Source organism: Ornithorhynchus anatinus, chromosome 9 (assembly GCF_004115215.2).
Source record: "Ornithorhynchus anatinus isolate Pmale09 chromosome 9, mOrnAna1.pri.v4, whole genome shotgun sequence".
NCBI lineage: Eukaryota > Metazoa > Chordata > Mammalia > Monotremata > Ornithorhynchidae > Ornithorhynchus > Ornithorhynchus anatinus.
The window spans coordinates 33846022-33864049 of NC_041736.1; the positions used below are offsets into that span (position 1 = coordinate 33846022).

General features: G+C 44.1%; 1 protein-coding gene across 3 annotated transcripts in view; it reads left to right on the forward strand.

Annotated features, from left to right (window-relative positions):
• The window catches only part of KLHL29 (kelch like family member 29), a 525589-nt gene that overhangs the window by 359413 nt on the left and 148148 nt on the right, over window positions 1-18028 (forward strand). For all 3 annotated transcript variants that reach the window (XM_029072272.2, XM_029072273.1, XM_029072271.2), the window contains exon 5: window positions 401-946. In XM_029072272.2, coding sequence (XP_028928105.1) covers window positions 401-946 — 546 coding nt within the window. The remainder of the gene's footprint in view (window positions 1-400; window positions 947-18028) is intronic.

Here is an 18028-nt window from a genome sequence, read left to right on the forward strand (position 1 = left end):
CACTCTACCTCGATCTCATCTATCTCTCCACCGGCCTCTCGCCCACTACCAGCCTCCGGTCTGGAACGCCCTCCCTCCTCATAGCTGACAATCACCCTCCACTCCTTCAAAGCCTTACTGAAGGCACATCTGCTCCGTCCCTAACTAAGCCCTTCTCTCCTCTTATCCCACTCCCTTCTGCGTTGCCCTTACTTGTTTCCTTTATTCATCTCCCCCTCCCGACCCCACAGCACTTGTTTCCATATCCGTAACCTACACCGTAAGCTTGTGGTGGGTAGGGGATGCGTCTGTTCTATTGTACTCCCCCAAGCGCTCAGTACAGTACTCAGCACATAGGCGCTCAATCAGTACGATTGACTGACTGACTTGCCAAATGTTCTGTCTTCCCTCTCTGTTCCAGGCACTGCCCCGTGGGTCACCACGGTGACCGCTGGAAGCCAGCCAGCCCTCATAGCTCACTCGTACGGGATGACCCAGCCTCCCGCCTTCAGCCCCGCGGCCAATGTCCAGGCCCCCGGCATTGGGGTGACGCCGTCGCTCCCTCCCCACGTGACCCCCCAGCTCCCCTTAATGCCGGCCCACTACCAGCTCCCGCAGCCGCCTTCTCAGCCGCTGAGCAACATGGTGGTCAACTTGCAGAGTCAGCCTCTCTACACCAACAGCCAGCCCATCACCCTGTCCTCCATGCCCACGGTGGGCCAGGTGAACCGCCCGGGCCACGCCGCTGTCGGGAACGGTCACATGACGTGCCCCATCCTGCCTCCGCCCCCTCCGGCCATGCCCTCGGCCACCCTCCCCAGTAGCGTCCCGGCTACTAACGGGCAGGCGACCACCCCCGAGCTTCCTCCGGCCCAGACGTCCGGCCAAGAATCTACCAACGGGGTGCAAATGTTGCGGACGATCGGCGTGGGGAAGTACGAGTTCACCGACCCCTGGCATCCCAAAGGTAAGTCGGCCTGGGGCTCTGTTCAGGGCGGAGTGGGGGGAAAATCTCGTGGATCTGGAGCGTGGCTGACTTCTCGTAGCGATAAAGGATGCTCGGTTTTCAAGTGAAAAAGCGGAGTTAGGTCAAGCAAGGCGAGAGCGTGACCCTCCGCCAAAGAAAGCATCTCAACTCGCAACTTGGGGCTGCCAGTGTTCAGGCCTCAGAATCCTGCTGCTGAAACTTTCCCGGTTTGCGAGGGGGTGGAAAGATGAACCAAGTCATCGAAGGCTGCTTCGATTAAAAAAACTCTTACCTGATGCACTAGTTTAAACACCTCCTCAGTTCTGGCTACAACCATGGTGCTGAGGCTGCCCCTGTTTCTCTCTCTCTCTCTCTCTCTCTCTCTCACTTTCTCTTTCTGTGCAGAGCTGGCGGGGCGGGGGGAACTTAGGTTTCCTAGCAGCCCATCAAACCTTGTCTCTGCAGGGACGAGCAGAGCCGAGGCCAGAGATGATTCTTCTTGTTGCTTCTCTACCCCCCATCCCAAGAAGAGCAAGAGAAGGGATGTTGTCTCCCTCAAGACTCGGGTTCTGGGAGATAAGCCAACCCCCCACCGAGCCCCGATAGTGTCAGCATTAATTGAACACATTGACCCCTTGCGTGACTGCAGATGAGCGGGTCCCTGACCGATAGTTGTTTATGCCTCGGTGTCTTTCCTTTTCACCATTTATTGAGATTTGAGGTCAGGCAGGGGAAATGATGAACTGAGATTTTTTCACAAGCGGGGAATTAAGGGTGAAAGGGGCTCTTTCAATTTTTCAGCCCGATGCGCCAGTGTTTGAAATTGATTTTTCTGCCATTTCTTGCACATTTCTAAGGGCTTTTTATTCAAATTGCCATTTGTTTGCTTCACCTTTGGAGCTCCAGGCCCCTGCCCCAGTGAAGCCTCTGGCAGGTGGTTCCTGTCTTTCCTAGAGCCTTGTATCTTTCTTGGCCAGTGGAAGACCATTGATTTCTACAATGGCTAAGACCTTTTTTTAGGGAAATTTAAGCTCTTACTATGTGTTTGGCCCTGTACCGAACTCTCGGGTAGATAGAAGCTAACAGGGTTGGAAACAGTCCCTGTCCCACTTGGGGCTCGCAGTCTTGGTGTAGTGGGTAGACCTCTGGACTGGGGTTCAGAAGGTCAAGGGTTCTAATCCCGATTCTGCCACTTGTCTGCTCTGTGACCTAGGGCAAGTCACTCCACTTCTCGGGGCCTCAGTTACCTCATCTGTAAAATGGGGATTGAGACTGTCAGCCCCACATGGGACAGGGACTTTGTCCAAGTCAATTTGCTTGTATTCACCCAAGCACTTAGTTCAGTGCCTAGCAAATAGTAAGCACTTAATAAATGCCAAGATAATAATAATTATATTATTATGATTAATCCTGTTTTACAGATGAGGTAACTGATAAATTTTGTGACTTGCCCAAGATCTCACAGCAGACAACACCTGTAATCCCTCATATCCCCTCACCCTGTTGCCTATCTTCTTAAGGAAACTAGTAAATAGGCCAGATAAGGTCACTCAAAGGGATAAGAGCATCAGTTGGCTTCCAGATGATACAAGACCTCATGAAAGAGGAAGCAGCCCATAACATCCTTGCTGCCTCCTGTGCGAGGAGCTAGCCGGACCGAGAGAGCCATCGATATTGGTCAGACACCCTTTTGAGCTAGCCAAACTCGGTTTGATGCCATCTTCCAAGCTGGGAATGGTGTGAAGCCAGTGAGTATGAAAGGTGCATTCACTCTTTCAGGCTCCCAGTTTTACCAAGAACTGCGTCACCGCTGCAGGCTGTTGCAAGGTAGTGCATCTAGCAGTCACGTGTTAATCTAAATCTCTCCCCCACTGTCTTTTATTCCCAAGAGAGACTTAAGACCTGGGGAGAATAGACAGGGTTAATTTGGAAATAGAATGGAACACAAGGAAAGGGAAAAGTTTCTATTCTTATATGTAGAGGGAGAGAAAAAAGGGCAGGAAGAAAGAACACTCATAAGCATGCTTCACTGCTCATGCTGAGATTTCCTCTCCAAGCATGGTGGTGGCTGCAAGTTTTTGTCCCATCCAATTCTGAACAGCGACTGTTCTAACACCTTCCTGATTGGGCTGAGCAATCGTTTCCACAATAGGGCTGCTCGGTTACCAGTGGTGCCGCTGCCTTTCGTTCATTCAGTCGTATTTATCGAGCGATTACTGTGTGCAGAACACTGTACATATAGTACTTGGGAGAGTACATTATGACAGTAAACAGACACAGTCCCCGAGCCTGTTTAGGATGGTCTTCACTTAAGTTTGGCATTGGAGGAAGGCAGGCCCCACTGTCACCAGGGCATGGTGGGATCTGTTTTTCCAGTAGAGTTGGTGAGCTACTCGTCATCCAATACCCAGTCCCCCTGAAAAGGGTAGCGGTAAGTCAGTAGAGGGTGTGGTGGACACAGTCTAGATTATAAAATCCCTTTTAATCAATCAGTGATATCCGTTGAGTGCTTACCTTGTGTAGAGCACTGTTCTAATCACTTGGGAGAGCACAATACAACACTGTGAGGTTTTCAAGAAACAGACTGGCTGGAGCTTTTACTTTGGTCCTATATAAGCACTTAGAACAGCACTCTGCACATGATAAGCACTCAGTAAATACCATTGATGGATTGAATCTATATCCCCGAGAGTCCTTTAGCAGACTGCCTACTAATGGTGCTGTTGATAAGAATGTTGATCAACAGACAGAAAGTTTCTGCAAAGCCTCTTCCCCAGGAGAAAAAGCCTGTGCCTTCACTGCTGTGCCTTTGAGAGCCCTCATTATTGCACACGGCATGCATAATAGCCCAACCTTTGCATAATAGCACAACCCTGAAGGTTTGCGGCCTTGAGTTCTTAAGAAGCATGTAAGGTACCCATAAAACGCAAGTCGTTAGGAATCCAACCCTTTCAGAAAGGGCAAGAAAATTGGGCTGAAAGGTCAGGGGTCCTGTAGTTTCCCCATATTAAGTGTCTATTTTTGAACAGCTTCAAAATGCATATTATTCAAATTATAATATGCCCCTGAAGCCATTAACTTCTATAGTGTCCTTCTCTATTAAAAACCCTTTAAAGAAGTAAAAACATTAAATCAGCCAACTAACTTTGTCTTTTGGCTCTGGGAATCTCTCATTTTAGCGTTTTGAGAAAATCAAGTCAAGGTTCTTAAAGGAAATTGAAACAAAATCCTGTCTTAGATCACAATCTCAGTTTGGCATCCCAAACATTATTACGGCCAGTTGGGAGCTGGTTGCCTTCTGATTCTCCCCGGCTTTGCAAATCACAGTAGGTTTAAGTCACAGAAATCTAAAAACGGCTCTTCTAAAAATTGTTAAATTCCGTGGTCCTTTTGAAATATACAAATTATTATTACTGTATTTAAGCTCTTACTACTTATCTAAGCACTCTTCTAAGCACTGGGGTAAATACAAATTAGTAAGGTTGGACACAGTCCCTGTCCTACAGGAGACTCACGTCACAGTCCAAGTCAATTGTATTTACTGAGTGTACTTGATAGAGTGCAATACAACAGAGTTAGTCGAAACATTCCATGCCCACTTGGAGTTTACAGTCTAGAGAGGAAGACAGACATTAAAATAAACTATGGATATGCTCAGAAGTGCTGTGGGGTTAGGGGTGGGGTGAATAAAGATTATAAATCCAAGTGCAAGGGAGATGCAGAGGCAAGAAGGAGTAGGGGAAACGAGGGCTTAGTCAGGCAACCACTCTTATAGGAGATGTGACTTTACTGTGCACAGTGAGTGCTCAGTAAATACAATTGAATGAATAATAAGTAGGTGGGATAACAGGTAAATTGCTGTTTAGATCACATTTTTAATTGGATGTAGTTCATTTTTCTTTTTTGAAACAAATAAGGAACCCAATGTCAGAGCAAACTTTTTGGACATTTTTTAAGAATACTAAACTTTGACAAAACATTACCGCAGGGTAACATTTCTTAAATCCCAATGGGTAGGAAAGTTCACTGCTCTATACTCAGGATTTTTCAAAACTGTACGGACGCGCACAGTTTCTATTCCAACCCCAATTGCCACTAACACTTTTATTATGTGTCTATAGTATTTGTTGTGCACCTACTGTGTGCCGAACATGTGTGCCAAACAATGTTCCAAGCCCTGGACTGACCCTTGGAAAGACAAAAATGAAAGGGGGACTTTTTTGTTTGTTTTACTTGGAGGAATTAGACCCTAATTCAATCTGCCATCTCTCTGATCACCTATAGGCAGCCATTAAATTACATTTTCCTAGTCAATTTTGGTTTCTTTCCCATGAAGACAATGGAATGGTTTCTGGCTAGGCTGGTCATGTAACCTCTATTTTGTAGGCTGGTCCCAGGAAATTTTAGAAAATTATACAAGTGTCTCAGAATTAGAGCTGGTCTAGCTAAACTGACCAGTCTCCCTCATTTAAGGACATAAGCTTCTATATCCAGGTTGAAACATGCTAGTTATATGTTCAGTAGTAATAATAATAATCACTGTATATGTAGAGTCCTTACTATGCGCCAGGCACTGTGCTAAGTGCTGGGTTGGATACAAGCAAATTGGATTAGACACAGTCCCTGTCTTCAAGGGGCTCACAGCCTCAATCACCATTTTACAGATGAGGTAACTGAGGCCCAGAGAAGTGAAGTGACTTGTCCAAGGTCACATAGCAGACAAGTGGCAGAGCCAGGATTAGAACCAATGATCTTTTGACTCCCAGGCTCGTGCTGTATCCACTCTGCCATGCTGCTTCTCGGTTTAGATCCCGGCCTGTAGGTTAAGTTCACTGTGGGTGGGGAAAGAGCACCAACTCTCTTGTATTCTTGTACTCTTCCAAGCATTTAGTACAGTGCTCTGCACACAGTATGTGCTCAATACTGGTTGATTGATAACATTCTGAAATTTACATTTTTGGCTATTAACTCATGATATGAAATTCATTCAATCGTATTTATTGAGTGCTTGCTCTGTGCAGGGCACTGTACTAAATGCTACAGTTTATATGTTCCTGAATTCTGGAAAATTTTAACTCTACACTTCCCTACTCTGTAGCCTGACAGTTGCCTAGAGGTTGAAGTAAAAGTTGGGCATTTTGAGGTGACGCTTTGATACCCCAGGGTGCTCAGCCTATTTCATGAAATTCAGGTAGCAAGGCTAGTGGAAAGAGCGAGGGCCAAGAGTCAGAAAGCCCGGGTTCTAATCCCAGCTCTGCCACTGACCTTCTGTGGGGTCTTGGACAAGTCACTGAATTACTCTGAATCTCAGTTCCCTCATCTCTAAAGTGGATGAGATTGCTGCTGTCCCCACCTCTTAGATTGTGAGCTCAGATTGAGGTAGAGATGTGTTTGAATTAGTTCTTTACCATCGCTAAGCTCGAAATTTCGGCATGTATGAAGTGCTTGATAAATATTAATCCAAGTTGGAATCGAGAATCATCCTCACCCCAAGTCCAGCATTGTTAAACCTTGAGAAGCAGAAAGGCTCAGTGGGTGGAGCACAGTCCGGGGAGTCAGGAGGACCTGAGTTCTAATCCCACTTCCACCACTTGTCTGTTGTGTGATCTTGGATGTCACTTCACTTCTCTGTGCTTAGTTACCTCATCTGTCAAATGGGGATGAAGACTGTGAATGTCATGTGGAACAGGGACTGCGTCCAACCTGATTTGCTCGTATCCCTCCCAGCGCTTAGTACAGCGCCTGGCACGTAGTAAGTGGCTAACAAATTCTATTAAAAAAACAACCCCGGAAGACGATCCTGTTCCTGTTTTACGAGATACTTGTTTGCCAGGCATCCATGGTGCATCCCTCCTCCCTCTCTCCGGTCCCGCTGCCTACTGGGAACTTTTCCAGTTGGAAAGAGAGCTGACTGGAGTGGCCATCAGAAAAAAATGCTCTCCTTGTCTGGGTGCCTGCAAGATAAATGGAAAATCTTGGCAGTGAGAATTGACTGGGATCAAATCTTGATTTGGGGGCTGGGCTGGGCTAGACAGAAGGTGTAGAAAGGGATGGAGAGTCAAGGCTTGTATCCTTTTCAGAAATCCTGTGTAATAATAGAGGTGCAATTTTGTTAGGGACCTGAGGGAGACTGACAAACAGGAGATAGCCTCTCACTGTTACTTTAACCCAGTGACAACCGACGACCCTTAATCTCGCCATTTTTCAATAGTTGCCAACGAGACAGCTGTTTTCCCAAGAATTAAATTTAACCAGCTTTTCTCTTTACAGTTCTCATCAATTGATTTATCCCCCATGTTTAATGCTGGAGAGACAATGAGGCGTGCATATACAAATGCCACCAAACAGAGCCTTGGTTTTTGAAAAGTAATTTCTCCCTTCATTTCTAATCTTAAAAGCCTTTATTTCTGAAGCTATAATTCTGCTGTCAGAATGGATGTCAAACAACTTCATAATTTGGAAAGGAAAAAAAAAAAACCCGTAACTAAATCTGAAAACTCACCATGTTAAAATCATTTTTCTGACAAAATCACGTGCTTTTGAATGTAGGTCACTCTATTTTTTTTTAATTTTCCCCCTAGGGATTTTACATCTCTAAAGCCCAATTGATTTCACACCCTTAAATGATAGGCAGCTGGCTCTGAGAGGAGGGATGGAAACCCAGCGTGATAATATCAAGCTGTTCAAACATATAAAATCAGAACTTGTGCCTTGCTCCTCTCTCTTTTTTTAAAGCTCTCCTTCTTTTTCTCTCTTTTGAAACCTAACCCGGGTTTATAATAAGATCCATTGTAACTGGGCTTGAGATCTTTCTCATTAAATTCCCGAGATTTCCTATTTTATTGTTTGACTTGACAGTCTAGCCTTGCCCAGGTTTCTGAGTAATTACTGAAAGGATCCCCTAAGTGAGACCACCATAGGTCTTGCTAGGCGGAGTGATAGGGAACTGATATTTTTAGACTTCATTAGGGCCCTGATTTGGAATTTCACATTTCGTTTCTTGTAATTATCTTCCATTTGGATGAGTTGCATTCTAGTCAGGTCTATAATAGTCGATTCACCAAGAAGAATACTGGAGTCTTAATTGGTTACTTGGAAAATGAACCAATTGAAAAACAAAGGTAATGTTGAAATGCTGTTTGATTTGCAATAGGTCAAGCAATCTTTTCTGATTTTGAGTGAAGGAGACAGGCAGTTCCTCATACGCTTTAATGAAAGTTGTTTAAATTCATTGACTAGTCGATAGATTTTTTTTTCAATCTTCCTTCTAAATCTTCTACTGAGAAAGATATGAGGGTGGAGGAAACCTGGGACTTCGTAACATATTGAAAGTTAATTAAAAATGGATTCTATGTGTAGTAAGAAGACTCTTTTTTCTTTTTAATTTGAAGATTGCCTTTAAACGCATGAACTGTATGAGTGCTTGGTTCTGCCCCATTCAAGCACAATATCAACATGTTAGATAGGGGCATGATTTGGAAAGTTCCAGCTCATGGGAAGAGGTTTATGGTAACCATCCTAGTACTCGGTTTTAATCCAAAGCAACCTGTCAATGACAGCGAATCAAGGAAAGCGTGTCAGCTTTAATTTTATCCTCTTTGGGTCAGTCATCTATGGGTGCTGTACACCATTCTCGGAGAGAAGATTTGGTTGTTTTAAACCCATTAGCTGGGACTTCAACCGTGGCATGCCCATTATGTGCTGCAGCACATGCCAAAGGGCACTGCTATTCCTAGTGTTTCTGGGTAGCATCTTGGTCAAAGCAAGATTGCAGATCATCCTGACCCAAATTATTTTAGGATATTGAGCCCTCTGGCAGAACAATAAATCACAGAAAGAGTTCTTAGGTTCTGCCTGACAAAATTGTATCCTTGGTTCAATAGCTCTTTATTTTATTGGATTGTGGGAAAATTACAGGTGGCAAATTAGACCCAGTTTTGCCAAACTGAACATTCTGATGGGCAGGCTAATCCGGCTCCAAAATTCCCTATAGGATGTAAGAGATCACCTAGGGCCCTGCCCTTAGGAAACAGTCGGTTCCCAAAAGCGAATCAGTTTCTAAAGCCTCTAGAGGACAGTGGAAGCCGGTTACCAAAGAGTTCATTATGCTAAAAATACATTTGATGGTGCAGAAAGGCCCACTTAGCGAAACTTGGTATATCATTAGTTTGGTATATTGGTCCACAGGTGGGCCACTAAAGTCATGTTAATGATCCCTTCCCAAACAGCAGGAACGTTTTGTGGAATGCAGACTTGCATGGAGTTTTTCAGAATGATTCCAAAAGGCTCTGAGCATGAATCCGCAGTAGTGAGCCACCCAACTGGTCGCTTCATTTCATTAGTGAACGGAAAATGTGGGAATGTCTTCGGGGTCGAGAGGATTATGATGGGATTGTGCTGAACCCCAGAAGGTGCTCCACACACACACATTTGCTGATTTTAATCAGTCGGTGGTATTTATTGAGCACTTAACTGCATGCAGAGTACTGTCCTAAGTACTTAAGTTTAGTTGACGTTTCCAGCATTTGACTTAGAAAGGGATTTGGTTGGAAGGCTAGACTGATTCTAGCCTCCTGGATCAGTGGGCTAAAAAGAGTAGTTTTCCTAAAACCAAACATCTTAGATCAGCTGTCATCCTTTCAGCTCCAGTAGGAGGCTTGGGATTTGGAGAAATCATGAAAGGCAGCATTATTTTAGTGGAAAAGAGCCCCCTGGAGTTCCTGGGAGAAAGGAAGTTGCTTATGAAAGCAGCCAAGGATCTCGTCACCAAAGGAATAAGGATGATGCATTTAGTGGCAGTTCTTGCTGTCAGCCTCCATCACCCCAGTAGCCTGAGTGGGTACATTTTGGGAAGACCTGTCTCCAGGCCCACCATTCTGACATTCTCACCCCAGGGGAGGCAGTGTGGTTTAATGGTTAGAGCACAGGCCTGGGAATCAGAAGGGTTCTAATTCCCAGTTCCGCCACTTGTCTACTGTGTGACTTTGAGCAAGTCACTTCACTTCTCTGGGTCTCACTTACCTCAACTGTAAAATGGGGAATGAGACTGTGAGCCCTGCATGGGAGAGGGACTGATCGACTTCTGTCCACCCCAGTACTTAGTACAGTGTCTGGCGCATAGTAAGTGCTTAACAAATACCACAGTTAGTATTATCGTTATTATTATTGGAATCTAAAGCTTCAGTAATGTCCTAACCCCCTTTTCTCCACCCCAGGGAATTACATTCCCTAGGCCCTCCTTTCACTTGCTGCTGGAGAATAAACAGCTGCATGATCCTATGAAATCCCAACTCATTTAAGCCTTGATCACATTGTATCTGTGTAATAGTTGCAGGACCCATAGTCAGAGCTCCTATTTTGGAATCAGTCAGTCAACAGCATTTATTGAGCACTTTGTGCAAAGCACTGTTCTGGGCACTTGGGAGAGTACAGCACATTAGGGTTGATAGTCTCAATCCCGGCCCTCAAGGAGTTTGCAATCTAGTAGAGGAGCTTACAGTCTAGTGGAATCTGAAGAACAACTATAGGTCTGGGTGAGGAATGGATGTCTTTGCCAGTGTAATTAGTAAAGGGCCAATTTGGGAGGAATTGGGCCTCTTGATTTTTTTTGAATGTTTGTTAAGTGCTTTCTACAAGAAGCAGCATGGCCTAGTGGATAGAGCAAGGGCCTGGGAATCAGAAGGACCCAGGTTCTAGCTCCACCTCTGCCACTTGTCTGTTGTGTGACCTCGGGCAAGTCACTTCTTTGTGCCTCAGTTTCCTCATCTGTAAAATGGGGATTAACAGATGAGACTGTGAGCCCCACATGGGGCAGGGACTGTGCAACCTGATTAGCTTGTATCTACCTCAGTGCTTAGTACAGTGCCTGGCACATAAGTGCTTAAGAAATACCGTATTAAAAAAGAGCCTACTATGTACTAAGCACTGGGGTAGGTCCAAAATAACTAGGTGGGCACAGTCCCTACCCTACATAGGGCTCACAGTCTTAATCTCCATTTTACAGATGAAGAAACTGGGGTGCAGAGAAGTTAAGTAATTTGGCCAAGGTCACACAGCAGACAAGTGGCAGACCTGGGGTTAAAGCCCAGGTCCTCTGACTCCCAGGCCTGTGTTCTTTCCAATTGGCCATCCTGCATTCAGATCATGCTGTTTTTGTGATCCAATCAGGAGTGCAAGCCAAGGAAAAATTCAGACATAATATTCAGAGCATTTGCCTTGCCAAGAAAGTGTTCTCAAAGCTAAGAACCCTAATCTCTCCAAAAATATATCCGTTGTCCTCTGTTACAAGTGGAAACCTGCTTCTGATTTTGCGCCCTTCCACCCCCACCCATTTAATCTCTTTGACAGTGCTTTTCTTCATGCTGCAAATGCAACCAGAAAACAAACTAGACAGTTGTGTCAATCAAAGAACCCCTACTCCACCTTCCCCACTGAGAAAGTGGGACTAAGAGCACCTCTTGACTTTCAGTATGAAGTCAATGCCAACTGTCACTGAAGTAGAGACTCCATCTCCCGTATCTCCCCTCAACTTTCAGAACAAACTAGGAGGAGAAAACAAATTGGCTGAGGTGATGGCTCTTCAGTAAAAAAAAATTCAAGTTAGGGAAAATCTCTGGCTTTTGCAGTAGCTTGTAGGGGAAGGCTGTTGCTGGAGAGAGGGACTGAGCGGAAGTACAAAAGCCAAATTCGTCACCTGAGATTGTTCACTAAAGATCTAGGAGCAGAGCTGAGCACCAAAAGTGGAAGGCCTAATTATCAGGGTAAAGTTGAGTGATCTGAAACAGCTGGGGAGCAGTGGTGAAGCAGCTCATGAGGGAAATGATGTAGGATTTTGTGCCTCCTTTTCTGGGTGTCCCAGGTGGGATGGAGTCTAGGTGAAATGTTAGAGACCTGGAATTCCCTTTGTACCCTACATGATAAAGAAGAAACAGCCTCAAATTTGGTAACCTTTAGGCTCAAGCCACTCACCCCCGACCACCCCCAGCCTTGGCTAGATTATCAGAGACCACCCCCAGCCTTGGCATGGGTTCGAATCCCTGCTCTGCCACTTGTCATCTGTGTGACTGTGGGCAAGTCACTTCACTTCTCTGTGCCTCGGTTCCCTCATCTGTAAAATGGGGGTTCAAACTGTGAGCCCCACGTGGGACAATCTGATCACCCTGTATCTCCCCCAACGCTTAGAACAGTGCTCTGCCCATAGTAAGCGCTTTACAAATACCAACATTATTATTTTTATCAGAGCCTTTGTTTCAGAGGAAACCTAGTTGTTCCTGTCGTGTGCTGATTAGACTACCACGAGAATCTGAATGACTACCTAGCCTGGAAGGTAGTAATGATAGCATTTATTAAGCACCTCTTTGGTGTTGAGCACTGTACTAAGCCCTGGAAAAAAAGACACAGTTGACAATTAGACACGATCGCTGACCCCAAGGGAGCTCACCCCCTAAGAATAAAGAGGGGAGAGGGGGTTGGGGCCCGATACATAAGGAACGATGAAGCTGTAAAAACACAGAAACAGCCTATAGACCAAGACAGTGATAAATACACAAAATAAAGGCAAAAAGACCTATAGGAGACCATCTCAAAAATCAATCTCAGACTCCTAGCAGCTCAGGGTCCAACAATTATAGGTGCATAGGTCTGTACTTTCTGTCTAGCTGGCATAGGGCAGACCAGGAGCATCACGTGTCTTTAGAACCCTTCCATTTCCATAAGTAACAATCACTTATTGGAACTGCGCATTGATATCAGGAGTCAAGCACTTTTGTTTCTGAAAGAAGAGTACAGTTCTTGGGTCCTTTTTTAGTTGCTTAGGTCTCTGGGCAGATTTAGTTGGACAGAGACTATGGACCGTGGGATGTAGAAGTAGCATGGTGTAGTGGATAAAACATGGGCCTGGAAGTCAGAAGTTCATGAGTTCTAATCCCAATTCCTCCATGTGTCTGCTGTGTGGCCTTGGACAAGTGACTTCACTTCTGTGTGCCTCAGTTACCTCGTCCGTAAAATAGTAATTGCGACTGTGAGTCCCATGTGGGACAGAGACTGTGTCCAACCCTATTTGTTTGTATCCACCCCAGTGGTTAGTACAGTGACTGGCACATATTAAGCATTTAACAAATACCACAATTATTTTTATTACTGCACAAGGAATCCCTGAAGTGTGAATCTCTGGAACTAATCTGGGCACTTGAAAGGGGGAATTCCTCAGGGATGTCAGGTTGCTTTTCCCTTCAGCTTTTCCTCTTTCAGCAATGATAACTGAATTTCCAGACAGTGACTGTTATGTGGGCTTATTTCATTAAGGGTTAAGGTCTGGTTGGCAAGTGAATATGGAAAGTAGAATACCTCAGAGAGCAAGTTTTCCCCTGGGAGTTCCTGAGACATGAAAAATTACAAGCTAGTAGTTAGGGGTTGTTTTGTTGGGTTTGTTTTTTTTTAAAAAAAGACTTTGTCACAGAGATGGCTGACTCCTATTGTCTCAAAATCTCATCTATATAGGAAAGTTTCTCTAATGCAAGCAATTAAAGGGTGGGAAATTTTCCATTCCATCATTCATTAGTGCTCAAGAGTAATGTCTGATAAACTCACTTTTCCTGACTTCTTCCTTTCCGTTCTCATTCTCCCAATTAGAGAGGGGCCATTTAATGGACTGAGAGAAACTAACTGAAAATGCCCCATTAGTCATTTCTACTTGTGCCTAGATGTTGACATCTATACAAGGGAACAAAAGGCAGTGAAAACCAAGCCTGTTAAGTTTTGTTGTTCAAGGTACTTTTCTGGATTAGAATATGGTTTAGTTCTCCCACTGTGCAGGCCACTTTTCATGATAATTTGATTCAAGTGGATATGAAGCAAGAGAAACAGCCTGGCCTGGTGGATACAGCATGGGCCTGGAAGTCAGAAGGACCTGAGTTCTAATCCCACTCTATCACTTGTCTGCTGGGTGGCCTTGGGCGAGTCACTTCTTGTCTCTGCTCTTCAACTGCTTCATCAGTAAAATGGGAATTAAGACTGTGAGCCCCATGTGGGCTGTAGACTGTGTCCAACCTGATTAACTTGTAATTACCCCAGTGCTTAGTACAGTGTCTAGCACATAATAAGCACTTAAATACCCTAAAAATATGGGAATGAGTAAAGAAGTTAAAGATAGAGAAGACTGTTAGAGCAGGAGAGGAAGAGATGATTTTTTTCTTTGATAGAAAACTCTATGGATACACTACCAGTACGATTGCAGATGGAGTTGGGGCATTCTGGGAAAGATATGGCTGTGGCGTTGCTAAGGGTCGAAGACGACTCGACAGCATAAGAGACAGACCGGACTGAACTGCCTTCTCACTTTTTGACTGTGACTAAATTGATTAGGAATTTCCTGTCTTAGTTCTAGAATACTTTGAGATCCTAGAATGAAGAGGGACACACATGTATATTACTTGGTTTCTACATGGCTAACCGATTTGTTAATCTGGGAAGCCGTTCCTAGACCAAAGCGTGGAAGAAACTTCTTCCTTTTGGCTTCTCAGATATTTCTTTGACACCAGTTTAGGATAAACCAAACTGAGGAGGGAGAGAAAAAATATCCTGCTAATCTAGATGTGATTTCAATCTTCCTTCTATTTTGGGTCATTACCCATTAAATGACTAAATGGCAGTTTGGGATGAAAGAAAGTTTTGCTTCATTTCTGAAATAATGACAGAGGATGTAATTTTGTGTCATCTCAGTTGTGGGGAGAATGAAGACTTTGCTGGCTCTGTTTGTGTTCCTTCTGCCCTTAACCAGGACATTGTGAGAGAAATATAATTGTATGAAAAGGAAAAAGTGTGCTTTTATCTTGCCCTTGCAGAATAGCTCAGTGGTATAATACAAGAATTACCAGTATAATTTATGCAACGTATTCATTTTCTCCCTGGAGCCTGGAACTCCTGACCACTTCCTATCTGATAGTCACCACTCCCCAATCTTAAAAGCACTCCTAAAATCAACCTCCTCCAAGAAGTCTCCCCAGATATAGCATTTATGTACATGTCCGTAATTTATTTATATTAATGTCAGTCTCCCCTTCTAGACTGTAAGCTCACTGTGGACAGGGAATGTGTCTACCAACTCTGTTAAATTGTACTTAGTACAGTGCTCTGCACATAGTAAGTGCTCAATAAGGACGATCGATTTATTGAGGGAGAAAAGGGTCACTCCTTTTAGGAAGTACATTTTAGGAAATATTTATGCTCCTCATTTGGTAGAGACCTACCAAAATATCACTGGGCTGCTTTTCTCCACTTCATATTTTGTATTTTGAAATAAAGCTTTACAGAATATAAAGCAACATGGTCTATTGGAAAGAGGACCGGCCTGGGAGTCAGAGGACCTGGATCCTAATCCCGGCTTCGCCAATTGTTTGCTGGGTGACTTTGGGCAAATCACTTAACTTCTCTTTGCCTCAGTTACCTCATCTGTAAAATGGAGATTGACTGCAAGCCCCAGGTGGGATACAGACTGTGTCCAACCTGATTATCTTGTATCTACCCCAGTGCTTAGTGCAGCAGTGCCTGGAGCGTAGTAAGGGCCTAACTGATACCATTTAAAAAAAAAGTTAGCTCCTAGACTGTCATTTGGGCCAAAGCCAGAGCATATAAGCTAGCCATTTAAGTCCCAAAAAGGAGATGATGTGAAGGTGCAGGCATTATATTTTGTGATTGATATCTCCCAGACCCTTAGAGAAATATTTCAAATGTAAAACAGCTAATGGAGCTAGCCATCCAAGGAGAGAGAAAATTCAGTGCAAATATGATTCATTTTCAAAGTTAATGAGGTCTTTTAATTGAACTTTTTCCTTTTAAAAGGAACAAGTTCTCAGAAATCTACCTCAAACACTCTGCTTTTGTTTGGAGGTTGTTATTTATGACTTGCTATCATCGCTCAAAAGTGAGTCACCGATGCAGATCTATGGAAAATTATCTTGCCACTGACATTTGCCACAACCTTCAACTCCTAATGGTCTTAGGAGGATTGTGCCTCTGTCGCTTCACCCGTTCAAAATGACCAAATTAAACGCCCGATGTCCTCCTCTTGTCCTTTGGAGATAATATTTTCTGCAAATAGCCAGGTGTAATAAAACCAGAGAAATGGCAGAGCGAAGGCTTAAAGGGTGGGTGAGGCTTGTGTTACTTCAGCCCACCTACTCTAGATTGAATGATCGAGTCTTTGAATGGTAGTACCCCAATCCTACTGGCTTCCATATCCTTCAGAAAGGGGCCAAGGCTGAAGTTACTGGGATTTTTGACTTTTAAGAGACTTCTTGAGTATTGTCTACCCTTAGATTATGGGGCACAGCCTCTTGAACATGTATGGAAGTACAGTTTTGGAAACAGTGGTGACTCCAGCAGTTCTGCTACTTTCTTTTGAAAACATAAGAGAAGACAAGTGATCATACACTCACACTGCTCACTAAACTCGTTGTGGGCAGGGAATGCGTCTGCTTCTTGTTATATTGTACTCTCCCAAGCACTTAGTACAGTGCTCTGTATATACGTATGCTCTCGATAAATATGATTGAGTAATAAGAGGGCAAATAAAGCACTGAAGATTCAACCTCAATAAAAGCAGGGGTTTGCAGTTCTAAGAGAGGGAAGCTAGAAGATTTGCTACAATTGTTGCCTAAGGGTAAACCTGTCTTTGATACGTCATGAAATGTAGAGGGGCTTTTTATTGCACTGAGGACCTGAAATCATCCCCTTTCTGGGCGGGAATGGGGCATGTTATGCCACTTTCGAGGCTTCGAAAGCAGGAAATACTTGAATGGTAGAGCTAGAAGGGATTTCAAGGGGTCATTTTGTCCAGCTTGTGCCTCCAGGCAGCTGAAAAGCTAAGTCACCCAAAGCAAATGAATGTCAAGAGTCTTTTCTTAAAGATGTCCTGGAGTGGAGTAGTCTTTTCCATTATGTTATCCTGGTAGTCAAGAAATTCTTCCTTGTGCCCAAACTGAATCTCTTGAACTTGAATTTAAATCCATTTCTTCTTGGGGGGGGGGGGGGGGGGGGGGGGGGGGAACAGGATGGACATTAAGCAAAGTTGGGGATTACAGAGAAGGAGGACCTAGTGAACATTTCCATGCTCTATGTAGGAAAGAAGCAGTAGCTAAAGCCCACCACCAGTTCCGTGACCATGGGATTCTTATTTAATCTAAGTCTGGAATCCTTGGGTCCTGTTGACATTCCAGACCATGCTGACTTTATAGAGGCACAGTGACATTGATGCATGAAATCAGGGCCCCAAAGTGCATGCTAATGTGGCTATTAAGTGGTCACTGATGTGTGGATTAGCACCCCTTTGTTAGATAAGGTAAAGTGTGTCCGGAAGAGAAGTATTTGAGCATGCCTTAAGGGATTTTCATTTTGCTACGATCAGAAAACCCCAAATTAAACTCTACCTGCCATTCCCCCCCCAAAAAATAAATAAATGGCAACAACCAAGGATAGTCAACTAATTAGAATTAATCAAACACCTTGAGATATATAGCACTCTTCTGGGAGCAAACTGTGGCTTCATACTTATCCTTTAAGCATTTGTTATTCACCCCACCCTCATCACTTATGTACAGATAATAAGAATAATATTTGTTAAGTGCTTACTATGTGCCAGGCACTGTACTAAGCACTGTGTTGAGTAGGGGCATATCAGGTTGTACACAGTCCCTATCGTCTATGGAACTCACAGTCTTAATTCCCATTTTACAAAGGAGGTAACTGAGGTACAGAGAAGTGAAGTGACTTGCCCAAGATCACACCAGAGAAAAGTGGCAGAACCGGAATTAGAACCCAGGTCTTTAGCCTGTGCTCTATCCATTTGGCCATGCTAATGTGTGCCTCTCCCTCTATACTCTAAGCTCCTTATGGGCAGGGAATTTGTCTACCAACTCTGTTGTACTCTTCCAAGTACTTAATTCAGTGCTCTGGCACAGTGACTCCATAAATACCACTGATTGATTGATTGATTATCAGTATCTCAAGAAGAGTGAAAATCTTGAATCAAAGTGTAGTTTTAGAGGGAAAGGACCGGGAACTGGTCACTAAGAAACAGAGTGTCCC